The 23,629-nt window shown below is 40.7% G+C and overlaps 1 protein-coding gene and 1 pseudogene across 6 annotated transcripts in view; one reads left to right on the forward strand and one right to left on the reverse strand.

Annotated features, from left to right (window-relative positions):
• LOC126084400 (perilipin-2-like) overlaps positions 1 to 14,789 on the reverse strand; it is a 38,262-nt pseudogene extending 23,473 nt beyond the window's left edge.
• Positions 14,761 to 23,629, forward strand: part of TP53BP1 (tumor protein p53 binding protein 1) — a 75,403-nt gene continuing 66,534 nt past the window's right edge. For 5 of the 6 annotated variants that reach the window (XM_049897308.1, XM_049897311.1, XM_049897313.1 and 2 more), the window contains exons 1-4: positions 14,784 to 14,877; positions 15,453 to 15,634; positions 15,831 to 15,924; positions 16,142 to 16,226. In XM_049897308.1, coding sequence (XP_049753265.1) covers positions 14,871 to 14,877; positions 15,453 to 15,634; positions 15,831 to 15,924; positions 16,142 to 16,226 — 368 coding nt within the window. In that variant the 5' untranslated portion in view covers positions 14,784 to 14,870. Of the gene's footprint in view, positions 14,888 to 15,452; positions 15,635 to 15,830; positions 15,925 to 16,141; positions 16,227 to 23,629 lie in introns of all 6 variants that reach the window. The other variant, XM_049897314.1, reaches the window with a different exon arrangement.

Raw genomic sequence — 23,629 nt, forward strand, 5'->3', positions numbered from 1 at the left:
TGAAAAACTATACTCAAACAAATTTGAAAACCTAAAAGAAATGGATGAATTCCTAGAAACATACTACCTACCTAAACTCACACAAACAGAGGCAGAACAACTAAATAGACCCATAACAAAAGAAGAGATTGAAAAGGCAATCAAAAAACTCCCAACAAAAAAAAAGCCCTGGTCCAGAGGACTTCACTGCAGAGTTCTACCAAACTTTCAGAGAAGAGTTAACACCACTACTACTAAAGGTATTTGAGAGCATAGAAAAGGACGGAAATCTACCAAATTCATTCTATGAAGCCACCATATCCCTGATACCAAAACCAGGTAAAGACACCACAAGAAAAGGAAATTATAGACCTATATCCCTCATGAACGTAGATGCAAAAATCCTCAGCAAAATTCTAGCCAATAGAATCCAACAACATATCAAAAAAATAATTCACCATGATCAAGTGGGATTCATACCAGATATGGAGGATTGGTTCAACATTAGGAAAAAAACGTAATCCACCACATAAATAAAACAAAAGACAAGAATCACATGGTTTTATCAATTGATGCAGAAAAGGCATTTGACGAAGTTCAACACCATTCTTGATAAAAACTCTCAGCAAAATAGGAATAGAAGGAAAATTCCTCAGCATAATAAAGGGCATTCGTACAAAGCCAGCAGCCAACATCACCTTAAATGGAGAGAGCCTGAAAGCATTCCCACTGAGATCAGGAACTAGACAATGATGCCCTTTATCAACACTCTTATTCAACATTGTGCTGGAGGTGCTAGCCAGAGAATTAGGCTAGACAAAGAAATAAAGGGCATCCAGATTGGCAAGAAAAAAGTAAAAGTATCTCTATTTGCAGATGACATGATCTTCTACACAGAAAACCCTAAGGAATCCTCCAGAAAACTATTGAAACTAATAGAAGAGTTCAGCAGAGTATCAGGATACAAGATAAACATACAAAAATCAGTTGGAGTCCTCTACACCAACAAAAAGAACATCGAAGAGGAAATCACCAAATCAATTCCATTTATAGTAGCCCCCAAGAAGATAAAATACTTAGGAATAAATTTTACCAGAGATGTAAAAGACTTATACAAAGAAAACTACAGTACACTTCTGCAAGAAACCAAAAGAGGCTTACATAAGTGGAAGAACATACCTTCCTCGTGGATAGGAAGACTTAACAGTATAAAAATGTCTATTCTAGCAAAAGTGATCTATACATTTTATGCAATTCCGATCCAAATCCCAAGGACATTCTTTAATGAGATGGAGAAGCAAATCACCAATTTCATATGGAAGGGAAAGAGGCCCCAGATAGATAAGGCATTACTGAAAAAGAAGAACAAAGTGGGAGGCCTTACTTTACCTGATTTTAGAACCTATTATTCTGCCACAGTAGTCAAAACAGCCTGGTACCGGTATAACAACAGATACATAGACCAATGGAAGAGAATTGAGAATCCGGACATAAATCCAACCACATGTGAGCAGTTGACATTTGACAAAGACCCCAAAACAGTGAAATGGGGAAAAGACAGTCGTTTTAAGAAATGGTGCTGGCATAACCGGATATCCATCTGAAAAAATGAAACAAGATCCATACCTCACTCCACTGTCAAAAACAAGCTCAAAATGGATCAAAGACCAAAATATAAAATCAAAAACGATTAAGATCATGAAAGAAAAAATAGGGACAACATTAGGAGCCCTAATACTTGGCATAAACAGTATACAAAACATTAGTAAGAACGCAGAAGAAAAACTAGATAACTGGGAGCTCCTAAAAATCAAACACCTATGCTCATCCAAAGACTTCACCAAAAGAGTAAAAAGACTACCTACGGACTGGAAAAAAGTTTTTAGCTATGACATTTCTGATCAGCACCTGATCTCTAAAATCTACATGATACTGCAAAAACTCATCTACAAAAAGACAAATAATCCAATTAAAAAATGGGCAAAAGATATGAATAGACACTTCACCAAAGAAGACATTCAGGCAGCTAACAGATACATGAGGAAATGTTCACGATCATCAGCCATTAGAGAAGTGTAGATCAAAACTACAATGAGATTTCATCTCACTCCAACAAGGCTGGCATTAATCCAAAAAACAGAAAATAAATGTTATTTTAATAAATGTTATTATAATAAATGTTGGAGAGGCTATGGAGAGATTGGAACACTTATACACTGCTGGTGGGAAAGTAAAATGGTACAACCACTTTGGAAATCGATTTGGCACTTCCTTAAAAAGCTAGAAATAGAACTACCATACGGTCCAGCAATCCCACACCTCGGAATATATCCTAGAGAAATAAGAGCCTTTACATGAACAGATATATGCACACCCATGTTTATTGCAGCACAGTTTACAATAGCAAAAATTTGGAAGCAACCAAGGTGCCCATCAACAGATGAATGGATAAATAAATTATGGTATATTTACACAGTGAGGAATCTGTGAAACATTTCATAACATGGAGCAACCTGGAAGGCATTATGCTGAGTGAAATTTGTCAGTTGCAAAAGGACAAATATTGTATAAGACCACTATTACAAGAACTTGAGGAATATTTTAAACTGAGAAGAAAACATTCTTTTGTGGTTAAGAGAGGGCTGAGGGAGGTAGGGTGGGAAAGGGATATTCACTAATTAGATAGTAGATAAGAACTACGTTAGGTGAAGGGAAAGACAACACACAGTACGGGGGAGGTCAGCACAACTGGACTAAACCAAAAGCAAAGAAGTTTCCTGAATAAACTGAATGCTTCGAAGGCCAGTGTAGCACGGGTAGGGGTGTGGGGACCATGGTTTCAGGGGACATCTAAGTCAATTGGCATCATAAAATCTATTAAGGAAACATTGTGCATCCCACTTTGAAGAGTGGCAACTGGGGTCTTAAATGCTAGCAAGCAGCCATCTAAGATGCATCAGTTGGTCTCAACCCACCTGGATCAAAGGAGAATGAAGAACACCAAGGACACAAGGTGATTACGAGCCCAAGAGACAGGAAGGGCCACATGAATCAGAGACTACATCATCCTGAGACCAGAAGAACTAGATGGTGCCTGGCTACAACCGATGACTGCCCTGACAGGGAACACAACAGAGAACCCCTGAGGGAGAAGGAGAGCAGTGGGATGCAGACCCCAAATTCTCATAAAAAGACAAGACTTAATGGTCTGACTGAGACTAGAAGGACCCTGGTGGTCATGGCCCCAAACCTTCTTTTGGCCCAGGACAGGAACCATTCCCGAAGCCAACTCTTCAGACAGGGATTGGACTGGACAATGGGTTGGAGAAGGATTCTGGTGAGGAGTGAGCTTCTTGGATCAGGTGGACACTTGAGACTATGTTGGCATTTCCTGCCTGGAGGGGCGATGAGAGGGTGGAGGGGGTTAGAAGCTGGCAAAATAGACACGAAAAGAGAGAGTGGAGGTAGCGAGCGGAGAGTAATTGGGAGTGTGTAGCAAGGTGTATATAGGTTTTTCAGTGAGAGACTGACTTGATTTGTAAACTTTCATTTAAAGCACGATAAAAATAATTAAAAAAAAATGAACTGTGCATCCTGCATGAATAGTATTAACAATGATCTATGAATGGATACATAAATAAGTAGATAGATAGATATGTCAAGAGGTGAGGGAGTTGGTAAGGGAGCACACCCACCAGCAGATGTAGGTTTGGTGGTGGAAATTTATAAACAGATAACTGTAGGTGCGCCTCATATATTAACATATGCAATAGAGCACACAAATGGCAGTGTCAGGGAAACCTCTTAGCAAAACTAAACACCTCACATGATGAAGTTCCCAGACTCGAAGGCAAAGGATCATAGACTTGTGGGATATGTACATCAATTGGCCCATCATGGTTCTTAAAGACAATGTTCTAGATTCTACTTTGGTGAGTAGCATCTGGGGTCTTAAAAGCTTGCAAGCAACCATCTAAGATACAACTATCAGTCTCTTCTAGTCCAGAGCAAAGGAGAGTGAAAAAAAACTAAAGACTTACAGGAGCAATTAGTCCAAAGGACTAATGTACTACATGAACCACAGCCTATACAACCTGAGGCCAGAAGAACTAGATGATGCCCAGCTACCACTACTGACCACTCTGGCTGGGATTACAACAGAGGGTCCTGGACAGAGTGGGAGAAAAATGTAGAACTAAAGATCAAATTCACAAAAAAGACCAGACTTACTGGTCTGACAGAGACTGGACGAACCTCCGAGACTATGGTCCCTGGACACCCTTCTAACTCGGAACTGAAGCCACTGCTGAAGTAAATCCTTTAGCCAAAGATTAGCCAGGTTTATATAATAAACAATAACACATGTAGTTCAAGTATGTGTCTGAGACTAAACATGCACAGCAGCCCGAAAGCAACGATGAGAAGGGAGGAAGGGACAGGAAAGCTGGACAAATGGAAATAGGTAACCTGAGGTCGAGAAGGGGAAAGTGTTGATACATCACGGGGTTGGCAACCAACGTCACAAAACAATATGTGTATTAATTGTTTAAATAGAAAGTATTTTGTTGCATAAACTTTTACCTAAAGTACAATAAAAAAGAAAAACAAACAAAATGAACTGCACAAAATGAAAACAAAACTTAAAGATATAGAAAATTATATTGTACAAACTAAGGACAGGTGTCCTAGAATGTTCACCAAGGACCTGGCTACACAATCTTTTGTTAAAGAGATTAAGCCTAACTAACTACCACAGTGGAAAACCTATCAGCTTAGGCTGAAGGGGGCAGAGAAAGAACGAAAGGAAAGAAGATTGTCTGTTTCTTCGAATTCTACAGGCAGGAAACAAGCCAAAGGAGCTACATCTGTTGTCCTCCAAGAAAATAAAAGGAGCATCCCTGGAGCAGATCAGAGATTAGCAGAACTGTTGGGAGGAGCAGTGGAAGCAGGGCATTCTTGGTTTCAAAGGGTGGAGTCATGGCTTCCTAGGTTTGAAAGAGTCAGATCTTCACCAACTCAAGTTTTAGAGTGTGGGGCTGCCATTAAGGTGTGAGAGGGAGATGGGACTGCTGCCCAAAGCTAAGGGGGCGGGTCTGCCATGCCCAAGGAGCAGAAGAACAGGGCCTGCCAGGGCTGAGGGTGTGGGGTTACCAATCGGATGGACTAGGAGAATGGGACCACCCAAAGCCGAGAGAGCAGACTTGCCATCCCACGGTGCCTGGAAGGCAGAGCTGAAGAACAGGGCCAACGGGCCTACACTCACATTCCAGAGGACATGGCCAACACCCTGAGTCTAGAGGGCAGGGCCATTGCCCAGATGGTCCCAAAGAACAGGGGATTGTTTTCAAGCCTTGAAAGCAGATCTAATCGTTCTGCTGGGTTTTGGACTGGTTTGGCTCCCATTATCCTTTCTTTCCCTCCACTTTCTTCCATTTGTAGTGGAAATGTCTACCTTGTGCCTGTTCCACCATTGTATTTTGGAAACATAAACTGTAGTCTAGATTTCACAGATTCACAGATGAAGAGAAATTTTGCCCCAGGATGGAATACCCCTAGTCTCACCCATATATTATTTAGATGATTCAGAAGATGAGATCTTGGACTTAGATTTGATTTAAAACTTTTGGGATGTTGTGACAAGGTGAATGTGTCTTACAGGTGGCAAGGACATGAATTTTGGGGGGCCAAAGAGTGGAATGTTGTGGACTGAATTGTGTCCCCCCAAAATATGTGTTAATGTGGTTATAATCCCATTTGGAAATGGGTTGTCTCTGTTATGCTAATGAAGCAGGATTACTGTAGGGTGTATTTTGAGTCAATCTCTTCTGAGATATAAAAGAGATTTAACACAAACTAAATACCATGGACTGCCAGAATGAACAAATCTGTCTTGGAAGAAATACAGCCAATGTGCTCCTTGGAAGCAAGGGTGGTGAGACTTTGTCTCATGTAATCTGGACATGTTATTAGGAGGGGCCAGTCCCTGGAGTAAGACATCATGCTTGGTAAAGTAGAGGGTCAGTGAAAAAGACGAAGACCCTCAATGAGATGGACTGCCACAGTGGCTGCAACAGTGGGCTCAAATATAACAATGATTGTGAGGATAGTGCAGGACCTGGCAGTGTTTTGTTCTGTTGGACATAGGGTTGCTATGAGTCGGAATCTACTCGACAGCACCTAACAACAACAACAACAAACACAAGCTACGTGGCAGAGATGGGGGAAGAGAGATGCCAGGCCACATGAAGATCACCCAGGATCAGAAGCTCAAAGAGACAAGGACCTTCCTCCACAGCTGATAGAGAAAGCCTTCCCCTAGAGCCAATACCCGAAAATCGGACGTGTAGACTCCTAAACTGTGAGAAAAAAAATTTGTTTGTTAAAGCTATCCATTTATGGTATTTCTGTTATAGGAGCACTAGATAACTAAGACAATAAACAATGACCCTCCCTTTCCTCCTCCCTCTTGCCCCTGCTAAGTACTAATAAACTTTGGTCTCTATACATTTGCCTGTTATTTTTTTTTTAAGTGAGGTCATACAATATTTGTCCTTTTGTGCTTGACTTATTTCACTCAGCATAATGTCTTCAAGCTCCATTCATATTGTAGTACGTATCAAGACTTCATTTCTCTTACAGGCTGAGTAGTATTCCATTGTATGTATGTTCCACATTTTGTTTATCCATTCACCTGTTGATGGGCATTTAGGTTGTTTCCACCTATCTGCTATTATGAATAGTGCTACAGTAAACATTTGTGTACTAGCTTCTGTTTGAGTCTCTTCTTTCAAGTCTTTTGGGTATATACCTAGGAGTGGAATTGCTGGGTCATATGGTAGTTCTATTTTTAGGTTTTTGAGAACCACCACACTGTTTTCCACAATGGCTGTACCATTTTGCAGTCCCATCACGAATGGGTAAGAGTTCCAATTTCCCCATATCCTTGTCAACATTTGTTCTTTTCTTTTTTTTTAATTTTAGCTACCCTATTTTTTTTTACCCTAGTAGGAGTGAAATGGTATCTCATTGTAGTTTTGATTTGCTTCTCACTGATGGCTAATGATGTTGAGCACCTTTTCTTATGTTTGGTGGCCATTTGAATGTCTTCTTTGTCTAAATGTCTGTTCAAGTCCTTTGACCATTTTATGACTCGGTTATTTGTCTTTTTTAGTTAAGTTTTCAAAGTTTTATATATATCTTGTTCATTAGATTCTTATTGGATGTATGGTTTCTGAATATATTCTCCCAGTCAATAGTTTTTTCACTTTCTTTGGTAAAGTCTTTCGATTAACAAAAGTTTTTAATTTTTATGAAGTCTTATTTATGCATTTTTTCTTTTGCCATTTATACTTTTTTATTATATTAGATGATCAATTTATGAAAGCTCAGCATGATAGCATTGCCCTACACTTTTTTTCTAAGAATTTTATGATTTAATTTTCACATTTAGGTCCTTAATCCATTTTGAATTTCTTTTTGTGTATGGTGTGAGGCATGGATCCTGTTTCATTTTCTGCGTGTGGAAATCCAATTTTCCCAATACCATTTATTGACGAGACTCTTCTTTCTCAGTTGAATAGACTTAGCACTCATGTCAAAAATCAGTTGACCATATGTATGGATTTATTTCTGATCTCTCGATTCTATTTAGTTTGTCCACGTGTTTATTGTTATACCAGTACCAGGCTGCTTTGATTACTATAGCTGTATAGCATGTTTTAAAATCAGTGGGCATGAGTCCATCTACCTTGTTCTTTTTCAACACTGCTTTAAATATTTGGGGCCTCTTGCCATTCCATATAAATTTGAGGATCGGTTTTTACATTTCTGTAAAGAAGGCTGTTGGAATCTTAATATGGATTTTATTGAACCCCAATGGCTTAGTCCTTAAGAGCTATGGCTGGTAACCAAAAGGTCAGGAGTTTGAATCCACCAGGTGCTCCTTGGAAACCCTATGGGGCAGTTCTGCTCTGTCCTATAGGGTCGTTATGAATTGGAGTCGACTCAATGGCAACGGGTTTCATTTTTTTTTTTTTTTATGGATCGTTCGGGGTAGTATGGACATCTCAGCAATATGAAGTCTTCCGGTCCATGAATAGGGAACATCTTTCCGTTTATTTCAATCTTTTTAATCTCTTTAGGTAGTGTTTTATAGTTTTAATGGCATAAGTCTTTCACATCCCTGGTAAGATGTATTCCTAGATATTTTATTCTCTTAGATGCTGTTGTAAATGGAATCATTTCCTTTTTAGATTTCTCATTGCTGGTGTATAAACTCAGCTGAATTTTGTTTGTTGACCTTGTACCCTGCAACTTTGCTAAATTCCTCAGATTTCTCTAGAAGTTTTCTTGTGGACTCTTTGGGATTTTCTATATATAAGATCATAGCATGTTCGAATAGAGATAATTTTACTTCTTTTCCAATCTGCACACTTTTCCTTTCTTTTTCTTATCTCATTGCTCTGGCTAGGTGATACCACTCTTGATTCTTATCCTGTAGTGCTGGTTTCCAGGAAGTTAGGAATGGGAAGGAAAGCTGAGAGAGAGAAGGAGAACCAAGAACTCTGAAGTCACTGGATGAGGATTTAAGAAGGAGGGGATCATTAACAGCATCCAACACTACTGAGGTCAAGATGGGTGATGATGTGATTTGACAAGAATATTTCAGACTTGGTTCCTAACACACTTTTAGAGTAACTACTTCACATCTGAAATTGTGCCAGGCACTAGATTTACGGAGGTCAAAGACAGGTTGCAAAGCATTAAGGAGTTATCTGTATGGAGAAAGTGGAATTTGGAGAGGGAAGAAAGGAGAAAGAGTGAGAGCTTCATAGAGAAGTAGGGGGAGGTGCTATTAGAAGTGGAGATTCAAATACTTTTGTATAAAGAGGGGAAGGAGCCAGAAAAGGGACATGGTAGCGTCCATCAATGTTCAGAGAGGCAAGGATTCCATTTGCTTTTCTTCCCTGAAAGCACAACTTTGTGTTTCTACATTTGCTGTAGGTAAGTGGCTCCTGGTGGGCTGGGCTCTTTGGACAAAATATTTTAAAAGATGGAAGGGAGAAAACTGCAGCTAATACTGCAGTCATAGTTGTGCTTGGTATCATGTGTCTCAGAGAGACCTGGGCTGATAGAAGGCCACAGCTGGTTGGGAGACTAGAAAATGAGGACTCCTGGCACAGGCGGCAGTGTGCTGAGTTGGCTTGGTGCTGATAATGTGCTTCCAGAATCATCATGTATTTGGGTGTGGCAGATTTGGGGGCTCTCAAAAGGTTCAAAAAGTGGGTTAAAATGAACAGGGGCAATATGGTTAACAATGGATGAATCAAGGTAAAAGTTTTATGAGCGATCATTATACTATTTTTTTAAATTACATTATTTTTGCAATTTTTCCCTTGCCCTGAAATTTTTTCAAAATAGAAAGTTTATTTAAAAAGAGTGAAAAGAGGAAGTTCTGTAGAGATAAGATATACATTAGCTGGGATTGTTTCCACTGTAGGGGTTTTCAGGTATCTATCTTCGACTCGAGGGCACTGCTTTTTTTGGGATCTACAAGTGAATCAGCGTGGTGTTAGGAGGTTAACATATCATAAGCAATTATTAACTACCTAAAGCAATTTTGCTTTCGCATTTTAAGTATATCATCAACAACTTTTGTTTTTCCTCTAATTTATTCTTATTGTTTAATTCTTAGATTAGAAACACCTGTTTTCAGTATTTGAATAAAAATACCTTCTAACACACAAAAATGTTTTGTATCAACTATTTTGCAATTTCTTTGCCACTTTTCCTCCTTAGTCATAATATATAAAACCTTTGCAGTTGTATGTACTGGGTTCAAATTCTCTCTCTTTCCCCCTCTCACTACCTCTGAGACACTGAGTAAATTATTTCATCTCTCTAGCCCTTGGTTTTCTCATCTGTAACCCTCTTAGAGTTATGAGGGTATTAGGTGAGTTGCTGAATGTAAAACAGAGCACAGTGCCTGCCACATAGTAGAATGTAATGTATGTTATTAATTAATTTATCATTGGTATATGACTGGAAATGATCAAATAGGTCCAAGGTAACAGAAGGCAGCTGTCTTAGGCTGGGTTCTCTAGAGAAGCAAAACCAGTGAATATAAAGAGATTTTCTCGTGTTTGTAGAGGCTGGCAAGTCCCAAGTCCGTGGGTCAGGCATCAGGCTGGGAGGCTTCTCCTGACTCACATAGTTGTAAGGGCTAATGAACCCAAGATCAGCAGGTTAGACAGCAGGCCTCTGGCCCACAGGCTGCAGAGGCCGATGAATCCCAAGACTGACAGGTAAGCTGCTATCTCAAGTCCCAAGAACTAGAGGTAAGATGATGATGAGCCAGATGCAGGATCCAGAGTGAGAGGCTTGCCAGAACATCTATTTACATACTGGAGGCAGGCCACAGCCCCAAGGAAACTCCCTTTTAATTGATTGGCTGCTCATAGCAGATCTCCTCATGGAGTTGATTACATCATTACATAACTGCCAAACTACATCATAATGGCCAAACCACTGAGAATCATGGCTCAGCCAAGTTGACACACAACTTTAACCATCACAGTAGCCTAGGAGTCAGAATCAATTATACATTAAACATAAGCCAGCAGTGTACTATTTTAATATTGCAGTTAGTTTTAAAAGGATACATAATAGTTTTCATAATGTTAAATTCAATACTTGTCAGAGCCTTAGTAGAATTCTCTGTCTCTGAGAAAACATGGAGCTAATTTACAGGTTAGAGAGTAGAATCTGTGAGGGAGGATTAAAATGGTGGGGGTTCTTTTGCTTAGAGAAGTCTGTGAGGAGACCTCAGAAAAAGACTCACAAATTAAGTAGCTCTTAAGTTTTTTTTTTGTTTGGTTGAAATATATTATGGAATTAGAGAACCAGAAGAGGTGACCCCAGTTCAAGTCTTATAAGACTTAATCATTCAGGTTTTAAAGATACCAATTAATAATATTATGAGAGGAAATGGCTTTAAACTCTAGAATAAAGGATTGAGTTTCGAGAATTAGAAGATAATTTTCTGACAATGAGTTCTGTTAAACTTTAAAGTGAGTTAACATAGGATCAGATGGAGGAGTTTCTTTCTCTAAGAGGACTTTAGACGTAGATTAGATTTCTCTCTGTCAGAGGTGGCTGTCTTAGTTATCTAGTGCTGATATAACAGGCTTTAACAAACAGAAATTTATTTTCTCACAGTTTAGGAGGCTAGAAGTTTGAATTCAGAGCACCAGCTCTAGAGGAAGTCATTCTCTGTTGGCTCTGAGGGAAGGTCCTTGTCGCCAGAGCTTCTGCTTCCTGGTTCCTTGGAGATGTCCATGTGTCTCCGTATCTATCCTACCCCATCTTTGCTTACTGGTTTGCTTGTTTAATCTCTTTGTATCCCAAAAGAGATTGACTCAAGAGACACCCTACACTAATCCTGCCTCGTTTATTTAACAAAGACAACCCATTCCTAAATGGGATTATAACCACAGACACAGAGGTTAGGATTTACAACATGTATTTTGGGGGGACACAATTCAATGCCTAACAGTGGCTTAGGTGAAGGTGTGCCTGTAGACAGGCAGAAGGGCTGGTGTTTGCTGATGGGCCTTTGCAGCCTCTTCTCACTACAGCAGTCACAGTCTCAGTGGGTCACCATTCTGCCTGCATATTCTGATCTTTCTGGGTAATTTAATGATTAACTTAATTGCCACACTGCCTAATGAGGAACTCACAGTTTGTTTTAGACTCTTGTTTTATTTAGTAATGGAATGGCTCAGGCCCACTTATTTATTTACTTATTTTTAGTCGTGTTTATTTAGGTTTAATTTAAATACAGAAAAAATTACCCTTCTTAGTGTATAGTCTTATGAGTTTTGACAGATACACTTGTTTATCAGATAATCAGGAGGGCCTGTTTATTTGTGTCTTGCTTGGGGAGGGAGAAAATGCTACCATGAGATGAAGAAGAAAAGCTAAAGGTACTGACTTTGGGGGATTTTTGTGTGAGTGAGGATTAAGATTTGTCCAGAACAGGACCTGGTTATTGGTACCCTCTCAAATTGAATAGATGAACTCACTTTGTTAACCTCGTTAGTTAAGTTATTGACTTAGTATTGACCTGACCTGGTCCTTTTAGAGTTAATTTTATTTGGTCACACTGGTTTCCTGTAGCACTAGGTGTGGAGGAAGAAGGGAGTCATTTACAAATAACTTGAAGATTAAGAAGTGCAATCTGTTTCTTTGTGTCACATTCCATTTTTTGCTTCACTAATAAAACATTCTAGGAACCTCAATTTATTCTAGTTATAAAACAAAACAAAACAAAAAAACACCAAACCAAACCCATTGCCATTGAGTCGATTCCGACTCATGGCGACCCAATAGTACAGAGTAGAACTGCCCCATAGAGTTTCCAAGGAGTGGCTGCTGGATTTCAGCTGCTGACCTTTTGGTTAACAGCCTGAACTTGTAGATTTTTCAGGACAGTTTCATTTCAAAGGAGCCCTGGTGGCGCAGTAGCCCTTGGCTACTAAACAAATGATCAGCAGTTGGAATTCATCAGCGGCTCCTTGGAAACTCTATGAGAAAGTTCTACTCTGTCCTACAGAGTCAGTGTGAGTCCAAGTCGACTGGACAGCAACGGGTTTGGTTTTTTCTTTTTTTGTATCCTTTGTTCCTATAAGTAACATATACTCAGACCACATGCTTTGAGTTTTGGTTTGGAACATGTAATCAGTGTAATATCTAGCAACATGAAGAAGATTGTTGGGGTAGGAAGCCTCACTTTATCTTACCGGTATCAGGTGCTGAATAGGGCATACACAGGAATGGAGAATCATGATGAGGCTGTGCGTAAGGAATTCTGAACCTCTGGTGAAAAAAAACTGACTTCTACCGACTGCCTACTTGGTATATGCTTGGCACTATGCTAGGTGCGGAAGGAGCCCTGGTGGTGCAGTAGATAAGTGCTGAATTGATAACTGAAAGGTTGAAGGTTGGAACCCACCAGTGGCTCCTTGGGAGAAAGATGAAGATTAACCAAAAAACCAAAACCAAACCCATTGCCATCCAGTCGATTCTGACTCATAGTGACCCTATAGGACCGAGTAGAACTGACCCACAGGGTTTCCAAGGAGTAGCCGGTGGATTCCATCTGCCAACCTTTTGGTTGGCAGCCAAGCTCTTAACCACTGCAACCTAAAGATCACAGCCTTGGAAACCCTATGGGGCAGTTGTACTCTGTCCAACAGGGTAACTATGAGTCAGAATTGACTCGATGGCAACAAGTTTGGTTTTTGGTCTTGATGCTAGGTGCTTTCCCTGTTGACAGCTGCTCTGGATAGCATCCCATTCCAGATCAAATCCACCACTTAAAAAAAAATTCCTCACTGGGCCTAGTTCATTAATATCTGTCACAGCTGCCAAGCCCTCCTAAGAACCCGGCACCATAATTAGGATAATAGAATTTCAGGGTTAGGAGGGATTTTTTTTTTTTTTTAACGGTTAACATTTTTTACCAATAAAGTATTTTTTAGTTAAGGTATGTATATTGTTTTTTTTTTAAATAATTTTTATTGTGCTTTAACTGAAAGGAAACCCTGGTGGCGTAGTGGTTATGTGCTACGGCTGCTAACCAAAGGGTCAGCAGTTCGAATCCCCCAGGTGCTCCTTGGAAACTCTATGGGGCAGTTCTATTCTGTCCTATAGCGCCGCTATGAGTCGGGATCGACTCGACGGCACTGGTTTTTTAAGTGAAAGTTTACAAATCAGTCAGTCTTTTACATATAAACTTATGTACACCTTACTACATACTCCCATTTACTCTCCCCCAATGAGTCAGGCTGCTCCCTCCTTCCAGTCCCTCCTTTCGCGACCATTTTGCCAGTTTCTAATCCCCCTCCAGACAGGAGATGCCAACATAGTCTCAACTGTCCACATGGTGCAAGTAGCTCACTCCTCATCAGGATCTCTCTAGGAGGAACTTTTGAGGTCATTTAGTCGGAAGGGGTAGCATCTGTTCCCTTTACCACAGAGGTTGAGAATCACAGTGCTCAGTTCTCTCAGAGGGAGGTGCGAAACACCTCTGGGGCTGCAGCCTCCGTAGGCCGCAATCGCATAAAAGATAGGGCAGTGATAAGCAAATGTGCAGCTTGAAATATGTAATGTTCCAGACTGTATAACAAAGAATAATAGGAAGAAATATGGCTTAACGGGTCCTCAGATAATGTAAAAAAATAAAAATAAAAACTGGCAGAGATGCAATGTGAGACCCTTGGATTCAGGTAAAGGTGCACAAAAGGTATCCTGATTGACACAGGTAAACCCCAAAGAATCCTTTCTCTCTTGAGTTTCACCAGCTCTGAAGTACCCGCCTCATTCTTCTCCTTGGCCTTTTTATTAGAAAGCCAGAACCTCTTCTTTTCTAGGAAAGGGGTGAGAGAAGGGGCCTTATAGTGCATGAACGAGGCAAAGCAAGTAGAGATTCCCATATGTCTGAGCTGTGGTAAGTACTGTCGCTCCTGGAAGCAGAGAAATATATTTTACACCCTCTCAAGGTCCCTTCGGTTCAAGGATACTGTCATTCTCTGCCTGTACTAGGGGGAGGGCCTGAAACGTCCAAGCTGCCATGGAAACGCGCCGCCGTCCTTCTTTTTCTTACGTGGGGGGCGGGGCACTCAGCCTCAACCACCTATCACACACAGGATTTCTTGAGTGGCGGGCAGCTGCAGCGAATGGGCGGTCCGATAGTGCGTGACGTGACGGGAAAAGGGGGGGTTCGCGGCCGGTGGCGGCGGTAGAGACATCGGCGACCTGGGGAGCGAGCTGGCGGAACCCGGGGAGCGTGCAGAGGCCTCTAGCTCGAGCGCGAGGGACCTCCCACTGGGATGCCTGGTACCGTTTGGTGAATAGTGGGGGCGAGGTCGGCTCTGTTGGGCTTGGGTTTCGCGTCTGAAGGGATAGCTGACCGGAGGGGGCGGGGCGGCAGCATGGCGGCGGTGACGGGGAAGGGGTTTGGAGGGCCCTGAGGAGGGGGCGGGGAAGCCGTAGCTAGGAAGGCTGGGTGGTCGTGGGGAAGCGTGAAGGGCTGTGGGGTTCTGGAGAACAGAGATTACAAAGCAGCCTTTTGGGGGGCGGCAGAGGCGGCCGAAGGAGGTAGGGAGTGTTGTGGGGGATGGAAAAAGGGGCGGGGAGAGGTTAGGAAGGAGGGGAAGGGGTGTCTACGTGAAGATGATGGAAAAGAAGACGGAGGGAGGGACAGGCAGGCTGAGCGTAAATAACGAGGAAACGGGGGGCTTGCAAGGTGTGGTGAGAAAGTGCAGCGATTGTAAACATAATGTTCTAATTGGAGGAGCCCTGGACTTGTCCCCTTTCCCAGGTCTTTTACTTCCGCCCTATTATTTAAGTTCAGACTGCGTGAGGAAGGCTAGTAGGTTACTCAGAACTGATCTTTTGTTTTCCCATTCCAGGGGAGCAGATGGACCCTACTGGAGGTCAGTTGGATTCAGATTTCTCTCAGCAAGATACCCCTTGCTTGATAATTGAAGATTCTCAGCCTGAAAGCCAGGTTCTAGATGATTCAGGTTCTCACTTCAGTATGCTATCTCGACACCTTCCTAATCTACAGACACACAAAGAGAACCCTGTGTTGGTGAGTTGTATCTTGTTTGGAAATGATTGAGCAGATTTCTTTTTTTTCCTTCTAATCTAGACCAACCAGCAAACGTAAGTGTGTTTGGGAGATTGCTATCTTTTTTGGATACAGTTGGTTGGAAAAGTACAATCAATACATTCATAAGATGTATGCCTCATTTAAATAGTGGAGGTTATATATATGTATTTTTTAGGATGTCGTGTCCAATCCTGAACAGGCAGCTGGAGAAGAACAAGGAGACAATAATAGTGGGTCCAATGAACATTTGAAAGAAAACAAGCCTTCAGGTGAGGTGTTTAAAGCTATCAGTGCGTTTGCATTTTTGGGTACTCTTGTTGGAGCTGGTAGTGGTGAATATATGTAAGGAAGTCTGGTGCATAGTAGGCACTCAGAAGGTTGATGCTCTAATGTAGCTGATTACATTGGTATTGTCTGTATCCCTGAATTTGTATTAAAGTTTCATGGTAAATGTTTTTTGTGCTAATATCTAATTATTTTTTTCAGAGCCTATGGATTCTTCTCATCTGGACACGTGCGGTTCCGTCAGTCAGGTCATTGAACAGTTGCCTCAGCCAAACAGGACAAGCAGGTATACTAGTGTTTAAAGGAATTTATTTAAATTTATTAACCATCAGTTCTGTCTTTTATCTGTACTTTCTGCCTCATATCAAGGATAAAGGCTGTCATCTTGTTTTCGTGAGTTAGGGAGTGGGATTTGAGGATTGTGTTAGATTTTATTATTAGTACCAGTAGATGGAATTGCTTTTGTGAAGATGTTTTTACATCTGCGTTCAAAGAAAATACGCATTCCTCATTCTTAGCTTAGATATGACTTAATTTTTGGTACTATTTGATCCTGGTATGAGTCTTCAGTTCTCTGAAAAGAATTTTTTGGTCACATTTCACCCATTTGAGTATTGCCAGAGCTTATCTGTGTTTGATCTAATTAAATCAATAATATAAACATTTTTATTAATAAAAAACTGAAGACATTTAGGTGTATTATTAGAACTATTAGGCATGCTTTCCACCTACCAGCCGGAGCACTTCTTCAGTTTTGGATCCAGAATGTGTAATTCCTACCCTAAATAATATTCAGCTTTCACCATGTCTTATGCCTTGGTGGTGCAGTGGTTAAGTGCTCAGCTGCTAACTGAAAGGTCAGTAGTTTAAACCCACCAGCCACTCTCAAGGGGAAAAGATGTACCACTCTGCATCCGTAAAGATTTAAAGCCTTGGAAAACCCTGTGGGGCAATTTCACTATGTCCTATAGAGTTGCGATGAGTTGGAACCAACTCTGTGGCAGTGGGTATTTTTTTTTGTGCAGGGAGCCCTGGTGGCTTGTCTGTTAACCAAAAGGTCGGCAGTTCGAATCCACCAGCTGCTCCTTGGAAACCTTAGGTGGCAGTTCTACTCTGTCTTACAGGGTCGCTATGAGTTGGAATCGACTCTACGGCAATGCATTTGGTTCGTTTTTTTTTGATAGAGGGTCGCTATGAGTCAGAATCAACTCGACGGCAGCGGGTTTGGTTTTTGGTGTGTATATTTTTACAGTGTCCGTTTTTTGAGTTCATCCTGTCTTGGGCACTGTATTGGATGTTTAATATATAATGTCATTTAATTCCATCCTTAAAGCATCTATAAGATGAAAATACGATATTACTACTGTTGTGTAGAGAGGGGAGTCTCTGAGTGGTGCAAACAGTTAATGCACTCAGCTGCCAACCAAAAGGTTGGAGGTTCAAGTCCACCCAGAGTCACCTTGGAAGAAAGTCCTGGCAATCTACTTCTGAAAAATCAGCCACTGAAAACCTTGTGGAGCACAGTTCTTCTCTGACACACATGGGGCCGCCATGAGTCAGAATCGACTTGATGGCAACTGGTTTTTACATAGGGGAAACTTGATGGGGAAAGAAGTTAGTAATTTGCTCTAGAATACATTGTTAGTAACAGAGCCAGGCTTTGAACTTGGTTTTTCTGACTCATGTGTCTACTCTTCCCTTTTTACTATCCAGTGCTTCTCAAACTCTTCTGCCCAAATTCTTCTAAGGTCAAAGGAGAACTTAGACAACCTCAAGAGTCTTGGGAGTGCAAAGGGAGGGTAGTCAGAGAAGATAATGTTAGCTTGAAGTGGTTAAAGACTATTGTTTCATCTGAAATGTTTTTTTTCTTCTATTCTGAAAATTTAATATAGTTGTTTCTTCCCAATCATTAAGTAAAATAGATGCTTTAGAACAATCTGCAAACTGGTGGGCTCATTTTTACCTGCAGGCGGGTTTTATTTGGCCCACACAAGGTTGTAAAATATATTTGAATTAACTAATAAATTTTACGTAAGTCCTGGATTTCCGGTTCTGCCATTACTAGTCCTTATTGGCAAGAGTTGGCTGGAGCTGTGAGTAGCAGCCAACCTCTGCTCAGATGGTCATGAGTGTTATGGTTTGTCATAACAATATTGTATTTGGACACTGAGGCCAGGTGTTCTTTTTTTTTTTATCATAGTGTTTGTGCTTTTGTTTTTAAACCCAGCTGCTTTACTCATCTCTTACCTTGCCTTGCTTTCTGTAGGCATTTATGTATGATATTTCTTTGAGAGTATGGGACAGACTTATTTACATTTATGTGTGGCCTGCATGCTGGTTTGAACCAGTGGGAGGCAGAAGGTATGCATACCTCTCGTTGTGAATGAAGCAGTACTGTTTGAGATGTTCTATTCTACTTTTTTCTTTTTGCATCAATATGTTGTTGCTCTTTCTTTAAAAAAAAAAAAATTGAATACCTGCATTCCATCAAAAAAGCCCTGGTGGCGCAGTGGTTAAGCACTCGGCTGCTAATCGAAAGGTCAGCGGTTTGAACCCACCAGGCGCTCTCCGGGAGAAAGATGTGGCAGTCTGCTTCCATAAAGATTACAGCCTTGGAACCCTGTGGGGGCAGTTCTTCTCTGACCTATGGGGTTACTATGAGTTGGACTCGACTTGATGGCAATGGTTTTGACATTCAGTAAATGTATAGGAACAGTGGCAGGTGCTTGAAAGGGGCTTTGCCATCACAGAGTTTATAACTTAATAGAGGAGACATATTTTAATTTAAGAATATACGTAAGTAGCTATTAAATTAAAATTGTCATTGCACTGAGGGAAAAAAAATAAAATAGTATATTAACATAGTACCTAATCTGGGGATCTGGAAAAGCCTTTTTGAGGGTGCAATCTAAATGATAAATATGAATTAACTAGGCATAGTTGAGGGGCTGGAGAGCAGTGTGAGGTGTGCGAGGAGTAGCTTTTCAGACAGAAGGACTATGTGAGCAATGGCCGTCAAACTGGAAAGAATTTGCGATGATTCCAAAAGAATAAAAGCTTTTTAAAACACATGTATGTTAATTTATTCAGGGTTTTTCATCTCATCCCTTTGTTTTCTTTCTTCATTAATGAAAATATTTTGAGAAAACTATCAGTTTGTGAAACTTTCTCTACTTCATAAAATTCCAAAAAATCTTCCTGCCTTCTCTGGTGTCCTATTGATAGAAGCCAAAGGTCCTAGGTATGGAGTGTCCTAAAAATAATACTGAAGAAATATAAATGTATATTTTTATCTCCCCAGTAAACAGTTTTTAAAAAATCGAGATAGTTGTAGGTTCATAGGTAGCTGTGAGAAACAATACAGGGAGATTCTTTGTACACTTTGCCCAGTTTCCCACAATGGTAACATTTCATAAAACTAAGTACCATATAATATTACAACAAGAGTATTGATAACTGATAAAATCCACTGATCTTATTTAGATTTCCCCAATATTACTTGTACTTGTTTTTGTGTGTATATATTTTTATTACCACTTGGGTTTTTTTGGGTAGTTTCATGTATGCACTGCTATAGTCAAGATACTGAACAGTTCCAGCTCCACAAGGATCCCTAGTGTTGCCCTTTTATAGCCACACCTACCTCCTCTTCTTGCACCGACCCCCGACAACCACTGATCTGTTCTCTATTTGCAGAATTTTGTTATTTCAAACATGTTATGTAAATGGAGTCATACAGTACGTAACCTTTTGGGATTGGCTTTTCTCACTCAGCATAATTCCTCGGTGATTCAATCAAGTGTGTCTCTCAATAGCTTGTTCCCTTTTATTGCTGAATAGTATTCCATAGTATGAATGTACCACAGTGTGTTTAATCAGTCACCTGGGCTGATTTCTAGTTTTCACTATTACAAATAAAGCTGCTATGAACGTTGGTGTACAGGTTTTTATATGAATAGAAATCTTTATTTCTCTGGGATAAATGCTCAGGAGTGCAGTTCCTGGGTCGTATGATAATTGCATGTTTAGTTTTTTAAAGAAACTGCCAAATTGTGTCCCAGAGTGACTGTGCCATTTTACGGTCTCACCAGCAAAGTGCGAGTGACTTGGTGGTGTCACTATTTTTTATGTTAGCCATTCTGATAGCTGTGTAGTGATATCTCATTTTGTTTTTAATTTGCACTCCCGTCACGGCTAATGATGTTGAACATCCTTTCATGTGCTTATTTGCCGTCCGTATATCCTCTTCAGTGAAATGTCTTTTGCCCATTTTCTAAATGGATTCTTTTTTTTTTTTTTTTTTTACTGTTTTGAGAGTTCTTTATATATTCGAGATACTAGTCCTTTGTTAGATCCATGGTTTGCAAATATTTTCTCATACTCTGTAGCCTGTCTTTTCATCCTCCTTACAAGATCTTCAAAGAGTAAATTTTTAGTTTTGAGATTTGATCTGTTAAATATTTTTAACAGCATAATGTAAATACATAGTTTTTTTTTTAAAAGGGCTTATAATGAAAAGCAAAGGGTCCTTCCTCTCCATAGTCCCCTTTCACAGAGTCAGCCCTCTTTAAGTGTTTGTGTTTTTACTTCTTCGCAAGGTTAGCTTCTTAGTTCTAATACTATTGTAAAACTAGGTATTATTATTGTACTGCCATTTCTTGTTTTGTCAGATTAGGACAATTTACTTCCTGCAGTGAAAGATAAGGATTTAATTCATGAACGCAAACACTCCCAATTTTGTTAACAATTATTTTAGTTCTTCTACTGGCTACTTTTGTACCTCCCAATAATATATTTAAGGCTTTATTTCTTTTACCATCAGCTTAGACAGTGGAGAGAAGTTTAACAACAATACTGTTTTTGTGTATAACCTGATTTATTTAAAGCCTCTTCTTAATCACCTAATTATTCTAAATACTTACTGAGTACTTACTGTATGCCAAACGTTGTTGGTCCTTGGGGATACATAGTGATCAGAAGAGGTAAAAGTCCTAACCAATAATGGCGCTTACTTCCATTCCTTAGGGCATAAAGCAATACATGATAAATAAGTAAAGTAATACAGTTGAACGTGGAAATTATAGAACAATATCATTAATATCACACGCAAGCAAAATTTTGCTGAAGATCATTCAAAAATGGCTGCAGCAGTATATCGACAGGGAACTGCCAGAAATTCAGGCCGGTTTCAGAAGAGGACGTGGAACCAGGGATATCATTGCCGATGTCAGATGGATCCTGGCTGAAAGCAGAAAATAACAGAAGGATGTTTACCTGTGTTTTATTGACTATGCAAAGGCATTCGATTATGTGGGTCATAACAAACTATGAATAACACTGCAAAGAATGGGAGTTCCAGAACACTTAATTGTGCTCCTGAGGAACCTTCACACAGATCAAGAAGCAGTTGTTCAGACAGAACAAGGGGATATTGATTGGTTTAAAGTCAGGAAAGGTGTGCGTCAGGGTTGTATTCTTTCACTATACCTATTTAATCTGTATGCTGAACAAATAACCCGAGAAGCTGAACTATATGAAGAAGAACGGGGCATCAGGATTGGAGGAAGACTCATTAACAACGCGTGTCACGCAGATGACACAGCCTTGCTTGCTGAAAGTGAAGAGGGCTTGAAGCACTTACTAATGAAGATCAAAGACCACAGCCTTCAGTATGGGTTACAGCTCAACATAAAACAAAAATCCTCACAACTGGACCAATGAGCAACATCATGATAAATGGCGAAAAGATCGAAGTTGTCAAGGATTTCATTTTACTTGGATCCACAATCAACAGCCATGGAAGCAGCAGTCAAGAAATCAAAAGACGCATTGCATTGGGCAAATCTGCTGCAAAGGACCTCTTCAAAGTGTTGAAGAGCAAAGATGTCACCCTAAAGACTAAGGTGCGCCTGACCCAAGCCAAGGTATTTTCAATTGCATCGTGCACATGTGAAAGCTGGGCAATGAATAAGGAAGACCGAAGAAGAACTGACGCCTTTGAATTGTGGTGCTGGTGAAGAATATTGAATATACCATGGACTGCCAAAAGAACGAACAAATCTGTCTTGGAAGAAGTACGGCCAGAATGCTCCTTAGAGGCGAGGATGGCGAGACTGCATCTTACATGCTTTGGACATGTTGTCAGGAGGGATAGGTCCCTGGAGAAGGACATCATGCTTGGCGGAGTACAGGGTTAGCGGAAAAGAGGAAGACCCTCAACGAGGTGGATTGACACAGTGGCTGCAACAATGAGCTCAAGCGTAACAACGATTGCAAGGATGGCGCAGGACCGGTCAGTGTTTTGTTCTGTTGTGCGTAGGGTTGCTATGAGTTGGAACCGACTCGACGGCACCTGACAACAACAACAACAATACAATATTTTAGACACTGATGAGGACTGAAGAGAAATATAAAGCAGGGAAGGGGCTAGGAGGTGTCAGAGGAGTTGCAAGTTTAGTTAGGGGGGTTAGGGAATGCTTCATTGATGTGATGCTCGATTAAAAATCCGGGGTAAGTGCAGTCCATGCATAGGGATAGCAAGTGCAAAGACCCTGAGACAGGAGTGTGCTTGGACTATTTAAGAAATGGTGAGTTTGGCTGGAGGTTAGCATGGCTAAAGTGGAGTGAGTGAGACAAGTGGGAGAAAAGGTCAGAGAAGTAAAGGGGAGACCAGATTATGTAAGGCCTTCTGAGTCATGGTGGGGGAATTTGGCTTTTATTCTTAGTCCTATTTAGTGGGATAGGAGGCATTTGAAGGTTTTGAGCAGAGGAATGAGACGGTTTGACTTAGATTTTAGCAGGATTACCGTAGCTGCTGGATTGAGAATGGACTGATGAGAGGAGCATAGCAGAAACAGGAAGATCACTGGGAGGCTATTGAAATAAGTTAGGCAAAATATGACAGTTGCTGGACCAAGGTGGGGATGGATGAGGAGTGGTGGGACTCCCAATGTGTTTTGAAAATAGGATTCAAAGATGGGTCAGATGTGGAGTACGAGAGGAAGGAAGGAGGTGACAGTGGTTCTGTGTTTTTGAAGTAGAAGAACAGAATTGCTGTTAATTGAGATAGAGAAGACTGCAGGACGTGAAGTTCAATTTTAGACGTGTTAAAATTGAGCTGCCTTTTTGATAGCCAAGTAGAGATGTTGACGCAATTGGACATGCAAGTCTGGAGCTAAGGGGAAAGGTCAAGACTGGAGATTTAAATTGCAGAGTCATAAGCATATGGATGGTATTCAAAGCCATGAGTCTGGATACAATCACTAAAGGGGGCGTCTTAAGTTGTCCAGCACTGCTGTGACAGAAATACCACAAGTGGATGGCTTTAACAAACAGAAGTTTATTCTCTCCCAGTTTTGGAGGCTAGAAATCAGAATTCAGGGTGCCAGCTCCCCGGAAAGACTTTCTCTTTCTGTGGGTTATGGGGGAAGGTGCTTCCCATCAACCTTCCCCTGGTCTAGGAGCTTCTCAGCGCAGGGACCCTGGGTCCAAAGGACGTGCTCTGCTCCTGGTGCATCTTTCTTGGTGGCATGAGATCCTTCGCCTCTCTGCTTGGTTCTCTTTTATTTCTCAAGAAAGATTGACTCAAAATACAACCTAATCTTATAAATTCAGTCCTGCCTCATTAACATAACTGCCTCTAATCCTGCCTCATTAACATCATAACACAGTGCTGCTGAGTCATAGGGG

Source organism: Elephas maximus, chromosome 10, assembly GCF_024166365.1.
Source record: "Elephas maximus indicus isolate mEleMax1 chromosome 10, mEleMax1 primary haplotype, whole genome shotgun sequence".
NCBI lineage: Eukaryota > Metazoa > Chordata > Mammalia > Proboscidea > Elephantidae > Elephas > Elephas maximus.